The sequence below is a fragment of the Oryx dammah genome, unplaced genomic scaffold (genome assembly GCF_014754425.2).
Source record: "Oryx dammah isolate SB20612 unplaced genomic scaffold, SCBI_Odam_1.1 HiC_scaffold_18, whole genome shotgun sequence".
NCBI classification, from domain to species: domain Eukaryota; kingdom Metazoa; phylum Chordata; class Mammalia; order Artiodactyla; family Bovidae; genus Oryx; species Oryx dammah.
Genome location: NW_024070202.1, coordinates 93,537,826 through 93,550,051, shown reverse-complemented (window position 1 = coordinate 93,550,051; position 12,226 = coordinate 93,537,826). Strand labels below are relative to the sequence as shown.

At 41.6% G+C, this 12,226-nt stretch overlaps 1 protein-coding gene across 4 annotated transcripts in view; it reads right to left on the bottom strand.

Annotated features, from left to right (window-relative positions):
* Nucleotides 1-12,226, bottom strand: part of AHCYL2 (adenosylhomocysteinase like 2) — a 187,327-nt gene that overhangs the window by 56,119 nt on the left and 118,982 nt on the right. For 2 of the 4 annotated variants that reach the window (XM_040259616.1, XM_040259617.1), the window contains exon 1: nt 2,331-2,747. The exons of the other annotated variants lie outside the window; for them this stretch is intronic. In XM_040259616.1, coding sequence (XP_040115550.1) covers nt 2,331-2,372 — 42 coding nt within the window. In that variant the 5' untranslated portion in view covers nt 2,373-2,747. Of the gene's footprint in view, nt 1-2,330; nt 2,748-12,226 lie in introns of those variants that run through there. 4 annotated transcript variants of the gene reach the window in all.

Here is a 12,226-nt window from a genome sequence, read left to right as displayed (position 1 = left end):
GGCTAAGTGGATATTAGTGGCAGCCTAAAGAAGCACTTCCAGACCAGGTCAGAAATGAACAACTGTGATATCTGAAAGCAAGCCTCAAGAGGTTAATCTCTGGCAAAGGAATAATTCAGAGGATAAAACTGAGTTATTGAGGCCAAGCACCTCCCTACTTGGCCTCATCATTGCTAAAAAAAAAAGAAATCTACTGATCAAAGATATTTTCCTGATTTTTGAAAGACAGAGGCCAGGAAATTGCTAAATAAAAGAGGAGCCATGTTGAAAACAAAGCAGAGCTGTGCTTTATTAAAGACTATTTTCTAAAAGCTGAGAAGTCTTAGGTCATATCTCTTGAGCAGTAGTCACACTAACTCCTTTAGGACTGTTATCTTGTTCAGGTAAATAAAGAAAAGGTGAGTAGGTAAAAGTCCAGTAGGCGCTCCTCTTGAGAAGATGTGCTTGGCAGGTAAGACAGCGAGGTGTATTATTTATGAGAATAAGCGTTACTGTAAAACTTGTGTTGATTGAGTTGACATACTAGTGTTCTGTGAAATTCTTCTGTAATATTCTCTTATAGAAGTAACTAAGGTTAATATCTTCATGTGGGCTCTCACTTAAGAAAACCAGAATCCTATTTCCCCTTCTTGGTATCAGTGAAGGGCTGGAAATTCAAAAACAAATTTAAAAATCCAACTAGAGGGACTTCCCTGGTGGTCCAGTGGCTAGGACTCTGTGCTCACAATGCAGGGGGCCTGGGTTCAATCCCTGCACAGGGAACTAGATCCCACATGGCACAACTAAAGACCCAGAGTAGCCAAATAAATAAAAATAAATATTTATAAAGAAATCCAGCTAGAATTATTATTTGACTTTTTTCCCATTATTCTAAAACACTATACTATTTGAAATAAGCTTGTGGATGAGTAGGATTTCTTTAGATCAAATGTTTTAAAACTGAGTACAAGGTTCTGGAACAACACTAAGAACAACAACAGGAATAACCCTAACAGAAATAATAATAGTTGGTATGCGAATCAAAATGTGGGCTCATCAGTTGGGCCTTGGTTAGGTATACTATATACTCAGACTCATTACTGGTGGTCACTTCTCTAAGTCCATAATTCCATAAACACTGAAAAGAACTTGGAATGTGTTGTATATAGTCTAAGGAGTTTTCAATAGGGAAATACATATACATTATACATATTTTATGGGGCTTCCCAGGTGGTGCTAGTGGTAAAGAATCCACCTGCCAATGCAGGAGATACAAGAGACGTGGGTTTGATCCCTGGGTTGGGAAGATCCCCTGGAGGAGGGCATGGTAACCCACTCCAGTATTCTTGCCTGGAGAATCCCATGGACAGAGGAGGCTGGCGGGCTAAAGTCCATGGGGTCACAAAGAGTTGGATACGACTGAAGCAACTTAGCATGCACACATACATGTTATATATACATATATATACACACATACATATATATATAAACCACAAATTGGTATATAGACTGTAAGAAATCAGGCTAAACCTGGAAGAAAGCAGTTAGGAACATAAGGGTGGTTGCTATTTTTATATAAAAAACTGAAGTTGGATCGAAAATACTAGGATTTACGTGCTGGTTCTTATCAACAAATAACTTATTAAAAACATTCATCAAGCAAATAAAGTATTTTAAAGAACAGTACCAAAAGAGCTATATAGGGACTTCCCAGCAGTCCAGTTGTTAAGACTCCGTGCATCCACTGCAGGGGGCACGGGTTTGATCCCTGGTTGGGGAACTAAGATCCCACGTGCCCAGCACAGCCAAAAAATAAATTAATTTAAAGAGAGTTTTATAGTTCCTCCTTTTAGAAAGACATGTACAAGAATACTTGGGGAAATCTTTTGACTGGCAGGAGAAAACTAGGCAGATAGGGGATAAACTACTTAAATCTTTTCAGACTTGAGAGAGAGAGAGCACACCATTTCCACAAGTTGTTTTCGTTTTTTTCCCCCCTCTCTATTCTTTTTCTTTACCCCCATGAGAAATAAACTAAGTATCTGCTTGTAAACAGAATGCAATGCAATCACAGTGTAACACAATCCATGCAGTACACCAGGAGCAGTGGGGAAGCTCCAGTCCAGTCCAGACAACCAGGCAATAGGCCCTTCCAGCTCACTCATAATTTAAAAATAATTTAAAAAAAAGAAAAAGCAAAGAAAGCAGCAGGAGTGACCCAGAAATTAATCAGAAATTACAGTAATAACTGTTTTCCCAATCACAGCTCTTGGGAGGGACTTCTCACAATGATCCCTATTCTTGTCATTATCAAGAAACAGAGGGAAAAGCAAAGTGACCAAAGAACTCACCATCCACTCAGGCACGTGAAAAGCTGAGGCGCCAGTCTCCATAGTGCAGGCTTGGGTAATCTATGTCCTGAAGCAAAAGGGAAAGCTGTCTTGGAAATGCCCGAGTTTTCTGAGTGTCCAAAAAGCAGAGCTAAATCTAATGATTCAGGAGTTCACAGTAACTAGTAGAAGCTGCATCCCCTTTAAAAGTCTTCCTATTAAAATCAAGATCGTTAGTCAACTGCCTGACAAGCCCCTTGACTGGCCAGCTGCAAACCTTCTGCTTCTGATTCAAAACAAGAGCAGATACAAGGTTCTACACCCAGGCACTGAACTTTCCATGGAGCACTCACTATTTAATGCTACCCAAACAGTATCCCCTCCTCCCCAGTGGGGACTTTCTGCAGCAGCAGTCAGGCTTCCTCTTTTTCCCTGTGTATAACGCACTTGTTAACTTTCTCCCGCCCCTCAGGATGCGTCACTGGAGGTGCTGATACCAAGATCAATAAGGATCGAGGTCAAGAAGGCACACCCATTTCTGGAGAGTTGCTTGATTTGGATCTGCACGGTAAACAGGCGTTTCCTTGAAATCGAGTTCCTTATGGCTTTCAAGTTTAAACAGTTATGCAGAAGCTCCCCATCTGCTCACACCAGGGGTCTGGCACCAAACCCAGGCATATCTCAAGTTAAATTCTTACTGCACAGGAGATTCAGATGGAGCTGGAGAGGATCTCTGGCAAAACCAAAACTTAGAAGCTCTAAAGAAAGTTCTAGGACCACAGCTCCCTCTGCTGGCTTGCTGTGCTATGCACATGAAAGTCTAAGGGCCTTCAGCTACAGAGATAAAGATGGCCACTATAAATCACCTGCTTCCCTGAGGCTAGTCAGGAGCTACCACAGAGTAGGCAGGTTTAGGGGAAACCAGCACTTCCAAGTCAGACTAGTGCTGTCTCTTTATTTTATGCACAGGAGTTTATGCCTCCAAATCCCCTATCCCTCTTTCTCTTTCCTCACTGGTAACCAGTCCCATCACTTCGTGGCAAATAGATGCGGAAACAGTGGAAACAGTGGGTGACTTTATTTTTTGGGGGCTCCAAAATCACTGCAGATGGTGACTGCAGCCATGAAATTAAAAGACGCTTACTCCTTGGAAGGAAAGTTATGACCAACCTAGACAGCATATTAAAAAGCAGAGACATTACTTTGCCAAAAGAGGTCCATCTAGTCAAGGCTATGGTTTTTCCAGTGGTCATGTATGGATGTGAGAGTTGGACTGTGAAGAAAGCTAAGCACCGAAGAATTGATGCTTTTGAACTGTGGTGTTGGAGAAGACTCTTGAGAGTCCTTTGGATTGCAAGGAGATCCAACCAGTCCATCCTAAAGGAGATGAGTCCTGGGTGTTCATTGGAAGGTCTGATGTTGAAGCTGAAACTCCAATCCTTTGGCCACCTGATGTGAAGAGCTGACTCACTGGAAAAAACCCTGATGCTGGGAAAGGAGGATTGAAGGCAGGAGGAGAAGGGGACGACAGAGGATGAGATGGTTGGATGGCATCACTGACTCAATGGACATGAGTTTGGGTGGGCTCCGGGAGTTGGTGATGGACAGGGAGGCCTGGCGTGCTGCAGCTCATGGGGTTACAAAGAGTCAGACACAACTGAGGGACTGAACTGAACTGAACTGAACCACTACAGGGACTTCCCAGGTGGTGCTGGTAAAGAACCCACCTGCCAATACAGCAGCTACAGAAGATGTGAGTTTGATCCCTGGGTCAGGAAGATCCTCTGGAGAAGAAAATGGCACCCCACTCCAATATTCTTGCCTGGGAAATCCCATGGACAGAGGAGTCTGGCGGGCTACAGTCCATGGGGTCTCACAGAGCTGGACATGACTGAGCACACATACACCGCACATACAGGAATATAGCCAACACTGTAAAACAACTTGCAGTGGAGTATAATCTATAAAAATATTGCATCACTATATTGTACACCTGAAACTAATATAATATTGCAAATCAACTACACTTCTTTTTTTTGCCACACCACATGACTTGCGAGATCTTAGTTCCCTGACCAGGGCCCTTGGCAGTGAGAGCAGGAGTTCTAGCCATTGAACCACCAGGGAATGCCCTATATTTCAATTTTAAAGAAAGATTAGTGCCGCCTCTAAGCCCCTATTCAATGCTGTTTTTTATTCACAGGTCTGGTTTCTGAAACAGGATGCCAACACAGTAGTCTTTAGGACCTCAGAAGCTGCTTCCTCCTTATGACCCCATACTAGTTCCCTCCTCCCTACACACTTCAGAAATTTGGAAATAAGACAAAACTAGAAAAAAGGTGACCTAATCTTTTTTCTGTGTGTGGTCAGTCATATCCGACTGTTTGCGACCCCATGGACTGTAACACACCAGGCTCCTCTGTCCATGGGGTTCTCCAGGCAAGAATACTGGAGTGGGTTGCCATGCCCTTCTCCAGGGGATCTTCCCAACCCAGGGATCAAATCTGCATCTCTTATGTCTCTGGCACTGGCAGGTGGATTCTTTACCACTGTGCCACCTGGTAAGTCCCTTCTATTTTACCTTCTTAATTAATTCCTAAAGTATATTATCCAATGAAAGTACCACAGATTTCATTTGGTCCCCTTTAAGAACCAGGGACTCTTTACAGTGTTAAGTCCCACTGCAGAGATAATTTCTCTGAAGTTGATAGTCATAATATTGTGATTAGGATTATAGGTTCATTGCCCTTTAGGGTCTTTCCTAGTTAGGAGAATGGTCCTTTAGATACAGAATGAAGGAGAGGAAGGAAACTTCTAGGGAAGAGATGTCAGAAAGGGCAGAATTCAAATGACTGACCTGGAGGTCCAGACTAGAGAAAAAGGCAATTGAAAACAGAAGGGGACCACTGGACTAGGTGAATGCAGAGGTGTCAAAGGACTAGAGATCACAAGGCAGGTGGAGAGGAGGTGCAATAAGAAGAGAAAATAGCAAGGGTGGAAGTAAAGGAAGTTGTGGTCACGGAGGAGCTATGGAGTGAAGCAATGAATGACAGCAAGATAAAGAAAGTCAATGAAATGAAGGCATGATCTGAGGTCAGGGTTTCAGTTTTGATAAGGCCATCTGTGATCAGAGTGTCAGATTTGATAAAGTGGATTAAAAGGAAGACCATTCTTTTAGTGTAAGGTTTTAACTAAAATAGACTTCATTTGAAAACTGCAACCTTCTTATACTTATTACCTTCTTTCTGTAATGACTTTGAAACAAAAATAAAACAGTACCTATTACACTTGAGAACTGAAAGTCTATTAACTGAGTGGGACTGTATAAGGCACAGTGTATAGGTTTAAGTACTATGAATAGTTATAAAGTTGTTTTCATTCTAATTTAATTTTACTAAAGTACCTTAAAAGATATACCTATAGCTAGAGCAGGAGTGAGACCCCTGCATGTGATTATCTATAATAACCAGCCTTAACATTTAGGAGTTTGCAAATTCAAAAGGATACACAAACTGCACCTGCTCCTGTGGCCTTCAAGTTTTATAGAAATTGACTGTGTCAACAGCTCAAAGGAATCTCATTTTCATTCTAAGAAGATCAACCTGAAGTTCTATGTGCCAGTGATGTTCCTACCTTGACACTAGTATCATCATGAAATTAATCAGACAACTTGCTGGAGAGAGTATATGCTTGAGGCTGGAGAGGAAAAGACAAAAAGTTAATACGTCCAGGGCCCAAAGTCAAAAAAGAACCAGAAGGAACTACAATGTGGTGAAGAAGCAACTACGATGGCAGAAGAGTTTTAGACAGGGGGCAATAAATCTGAAGCCCAGAGAGTCATAGGCACAGGGCAAAGAATACAGGAATGTGACCCTGTCCTCTATTCCTGGCTTGTCACCAACAGTTTTATTAGGTTTGGGGGAGTCACCTACTCTCTTCTTCAGTTTCCTTATTACAAAACAAGAGGGAGGGAGGTAAGAGGGCACTGTGGGAGGTGAGAGCTGGTTCCTTCCAGTTCTGACATTCAGTATTTCTAATCCATCTGGTTTCTCAAGGTCATAAGAAAAAGCAATAACTACTCCTTAGTCACCTAAGTTACAGCTTATTGGAGACGCTGAGGTTCCTAACCATCAGAGTCCAAAGTTCCATCTGGTCAATTATGAGGCTGGCTGAAATTGCCAGACTTTAAATCTCCTTTGCCCCTTCAAACTTGAAATGCCCATGTAACCTGAGCAACTGGAGTTGTTAAGTCCTCACACCCCCAACTTAAATGTCAGACATTCCACCTCTCGGTTCCTCAGTGATCTTAAGGCTCATATCCCACAGGTATTTTTATATTCCAGATGTGGTCTTAAAGACCACAAGCTTTAAGAGTTGGATCGTTGTTGTTGTTCAGTCGCTAAGTCATATCTGACTTTTACGACTCCATAGATTGCAGTATGCCAGACTTTCCAGTCCTTCACTATTTCCCAGAGTTTACTCAAACCCATGTCCATTGAGTCAGTGATGCTATCCAACCATCTCATCCTCTGTCAACCCTTGGGTTTAAACATTGGCTCCACTACTTAAAAGCAGTGTGTCTATCTTTGGTAACCTGTATGACTTTTTGAGCCTTTGCTTTCTCATCCATAAAACAGGTAATAAAACTCTCCTCACACTGATGTTCAGTTCAGTTCAGTTACTCAGTCGTGTCCGACTCTTTGCGACCCCCCCATGGACTGAAGCAAGCCAGGCCTCCTTGTCCATCACCAGCTCCTAGAGTTTACTCAAACTCATGTCCATTGAGTCAGTGATGCCATCCAACTATCTCATCCTCTGTCGTCCCCTTCTCCTCCCTTCAATCTTTCCCAGCATCAGGGTCTTTTCCGTTGAGTTAGTTCTTCCTATCAGGTGGCCAAAGTATTGGAGTTTCAGCTTCAGCATCGGTCCTTCCAATGAATATTCAGGACTGATTTCCTTTAGGATGGACTGGTTGGATCTCCTTGCAGTCCAAGGGACTCTCAAGAGTATTCTCCAACACCACAGTTCAAAAGCATCAATTCTTCAGCGCTCAGCTTTCTTTATAGTCCAACTCTCACATCCATACATGACTACTGGAAAAACCATAGCTTTGACTAGACGGACCTTTGTTGGCAAAGTAATGTCTCTGCTTTTTAATATGCTGTCTAGGTTGGTCATAACTTTCCTTCCAAGGAGCAAGCGTCTTTTAATTTCATGAATGCAGTCACCATTTGCAGTGATTTTGGAGCCTCCAAAAATAAAGTCAGCCACTGGTCCCCATCTATTTGCCATGAAGTGACAGGACCAGATGCCATGATCTTAGTTTTCTGAATGTCGAGCTTTAAGCCAACTTTTTCACTCTCTTTCACTTTCATCAAAGACTCTTTAGTTCTTCTTCACTTTCTGCCATAAGAGCGGGGTCATCTGCACATTGATGTTATATAGATTAAATAATACATGTAATGGGCTTTCCAGGTGGCATCAGTGGTAAAGAACCCACCTGCTAATGCTGGAAATATGAGACATGGGTTCAATCCCTGGGTTGGGAAGATTCCCCTGGAGGAGGATGTGGCAGCTTCCCGCTCCAGTGTTTGTTCCTCGAGAATCCCATGGACAGAGGAGCCTGGTGGGCCATGGTCCATACGGTAGCAAAGGACATGACTGAAGTGATTTAGCACACACCTATGCAATACATATAATACACAGCACTCAGCATAGTGCCAGGGAACTATTTTGTCTAAAACTAGGCATAGCAGAGTAGTACTAGGTGAATTTGAATCTTGATTCATCAGTTACCAACTGTGTAATCTTAGGCATATTACTTATGCCTTGTGCCTCTGTTTTCTCTTTAAAATGGGGACATTAAGAATCTCTTCTTATAGGATTGCTGATAATATCAAATAAATTAACATATATAAAACACATAGAACAGTGCCTGGAACTCATCAGTGCTATTTAACATTTACTTTAATTATTAATAAATATAACACATACGTTCCCCCAACACACTCAAATACATATTTTCTTCTTATACACAGTAAAATCTTTCAACGGAACCACAAGTATTTACTGGGTGCCTGTCATGCACCAAGCAGCATAGAAAGACAGTCCCTGCCTTCATGGTGCAGGAGAGAGACAGGCAATTAAATAATTACCAAAAATAAAGTGTGAAAAGGGATAAAGTAAAATTGTTATGGGAGAATATGGCAAGGGTACCAATTATGCCTACTGGGAGTGTCACATCAGAGAAGCTCTGTTTAAGCTGAAAGGTAATGGATGAGGAGGGGTACCTGGCGTGCCTTTGGTGGGGAGGGTGAGTGCAATTCCCTATAGAAGAGCATATTCTCCACATACTCCCCTGCAGTCTGACCTGTTGTCTTCATACCAGCTGTCTAAAGCCTGACTATCATCCTATCCATCTAAATCAGTGCTTCTTAAACTTGAACGTGCCTACAAATTGTTTGGAGATCTTGTTAAAAATGCCAATTCTGATTTAGTCAGTCTGGAATAGGTCCCAAGCTTCTACCTTTTTAACAGTTCTCAGATGATGCCAACACTGCTGGGACTACCCAACAGGGCCTAGGTAACTCCATTCCTGTAACACTCTACTTCAATTCATTAAATTAACTTACTCATCCATGATTATCATCAGCACAATTATTTTAAAGTCTGATCACATAATTTCCTCATTCATAATGCCCCAATAGATCCCCACTATCTTCCAAATACAATCCAAACTCCTTAGCATGATATACAAGACCCTTCATGATGTAGCCTCTGCAAATCCCTGAGCCTCAGCCCCCAGCTCTCTGAATTCCCTTGATCCCTACTCTGAACACACACACTCTAACTTCCTTCAGCACGTATTACCAGCTCCAGGTCTAGGTTAAGAATCAATTCTAGGGAATTCCCTGGTGGTCAGTGATTAGGACTCTGTACTCTCACTGCTGGGGGTCTGGGTTCAATTTCTGGTTGGGGAATTAAGATTCCACAAACTGCGTGACATGACCATAAAAAAAAAAAAAAAGAATCAATTCAATGAGTTATTGAGTAATCACCCAAACTGATCTTGATTATAGCACATATCAGTGCTAATACTATAACTAAACATTTATCTATTTCCACACTAGAACTGTAATTTGAAGGAAGAGATTATGTGTCTCATTTCTGTATTCCAAGCACATAGCAAATACCAGTGAATATGTGCTGAATTTTTTAAAAAAATGAACTTACTCAAAGAATGGCTAGCCTAGAGTAAAGCCCCAGATGAATAAAACACATGACAGTCATCTGAAAGGTAAAAGGAGGGAAAGGGGATGCAGGTGTAAGAATGGACAAAGCCATAAGCAACATCATAACAGAATTAGGCCTAAGTGCTCCAAAATGCGTCTCCTTATCGCTGACTAACCCAGTCACTGTTACGATTAAGCAATTCAGAGACTGCAGTACACTAAATGGTGCATGCTGTCTTCCCCACTCCCTGTTAAGTCCTCTAGAATCTGGGAGTGGAGTGTGGACTTAAATCTTCAACGTCTATGACACAGCTCCTAGGGTGCCACTTAGGTCAGAGTTCAGTTTGCTGCATGGTTAGCACCTTGAGCTAAAACTGTCCTCAAAAAGTCAAGCTTAAACTTGAAAGCTTCTTAAACATGAAAACCAGGAGAATCAGAGCAGACAGGGATGTGAACTCAGGGCTCTGAATTCTCTCACAGAGTGGAAAGTAGAGGGAGGGTAGGAAGGGTGTGAGTGAGTGAGTGAGTGAAGTCGCTCAGTCGTGTCCGACTCTTTGCGACCCCATGGACTGTAGCCTACCAGGCTCCTTTGTCCATGGGATTTTCCAGGCAATAGTACTGGAGTGGATTGCCATTTCCTTCTCCAGGGGATCTTCCCGACCCAGGGATCAAACCCAGGTCTCCCGAATTGTAGACAGACGCTTTACCGTCTGAGCTACCAGGGAGGTTGTAGGATAAACTAATGAAGCACAATGCCATTAAATAAATGTGGAATCTAGACCCCTCACTACATTATTTTTTTTACAAATTTTTTTCTTACTACATTATTTTTTAAAGATACTTTAAACTGAGGCATAACACCTACAGAAAAAGTACATAGGTCAAAAGTTACGGTTTGATAAAATTTCAAAAGTCAACACAGCTCTGTAACCACTATTCAGATAAGGAAACAGAACATTACCAGCACCCTAGAGTCTTCTGCCTGTCCCCTCTCAGTCATCACTCCTCCCTAAAGATAATCTCTGATTCCTATCACCACATATCAATTTTGCCTATATTTGAACCTGATATAAATACCATAAAAGATGCACTTTTTTTCCTGCTCAGTATATTTCTAAGAGTTATCTAAGTCTGTTGATTTAGCAAGAGTTCATTTGTGAAGTGAAAAAGTGAGTGCTAGTCGCTCAGTCATGTCTGACTCTTTGAGACCCCGTGGACTGTAGCCTGCCAGGCTCCTCTGTCCATGAAATTCTCCAGGGAAGAATACTGGAGTGGAAAGTATTTCCTTCTCCAGGGGATCTTCCCAACCCAGAGATCGAACCCTGGTCTCCTGCACTGCAGGCAGATTCTTTACCAATGAGCCACCAGGGAAGCCTAAAATACACCCATTGCATTAATATTTGTAATTTATTGAATCCATTCTCCTGTTGAAAGTTGGTTTCAGTTTGAGGACCTTAAAAATAATGTTGCTGTGATTGTTCTTGTATATGTCATGTGGTACTCACATGAAAATATTTCTGTAGGACACAGGTATGTATGTAGGAGAGGAACTGCTTAGGTTATAGGGTATGCATATGTCCAGCTAGGTAGATAATATCAAGCAACTTTCCAAAGTACCAGTACTATTTTGTAGTCCTACCAGCAGGATATCCGTGCTCCAGTTGCTTCATATCCTTGCCAGTGCTTAGTATGGTCGATCTTCTCCATTTTAGGCATTCTAAGTAATGGTGTCACTCTGTGATTTTTCATCTGCATCTTATGACCAGCACTACCATCATGACCACAACTGAGCACATTTTTTTATGGCCTTTATTTTGTTGAGTTACATTTCCGCTAAGCCCATTTCACTGAGAGTTTTTATCATGAATGGATGTTGAATTTTGCCAAATGCTTTTTCTACATCTATTGAGATCGCCTTTGTTTTGTTAGTGTGGGGTATCACATTGATTGATTTGCAGATCCTGAGCCATCCTTGCATCTCTGGGATAAATCTCACCTGATCATGGTGTTAAGACCTTTTTAATGACTTGTTAAACTTGACTTGCTAGTATTTTGAGGATTTCTGCATCTATACTGATTAGGAATACAGGCCTGAAACACTGTTTGCATGTATCTGGGCATGTGGTAAAATGGCAAATCTTATAAGATTTTAAAGTGGATAGTTCAGTGGCAGTGAGGACAATCAAACTGTTGAGCACCCATCACCACCAGCCATCCTGAGGAATTTTTCATTATCCCAAACCGAACTCTGTACCCATTAAACAAGCACTCCTCATTTCCCTTTTCCGTCAGCCCCTGGTAACCACTATTCTACCTTTTTTTCTCTTGGAATCGGAGTAGGTACATCATATAAGGGAAATTATACAGTATCTGTCCTTTTGTCTGGTTTATTTCATTTAGTATGTTTTTAAAGTCCATCCATATTGCAGTATGTATCAGAATTTCATTCTTTGTAGGGCTCAACAATATTCCATTGTATATACACAAGAGGTTTTGTTTATCTATTATTCATCCATTGATGGACATTTGGGGTTGTTTGCACCTTTGGGTTATTGTGAACACTGCTGCTACAAACATAGGTGGACAAATATCTGTTAAGAGACCCTACGTTCAGTTCTTTTGGGTATACACCCAGGAGTGGAATTGATGATGCATACGGAAATTTCTGTTTAATTTTTTTAGAAC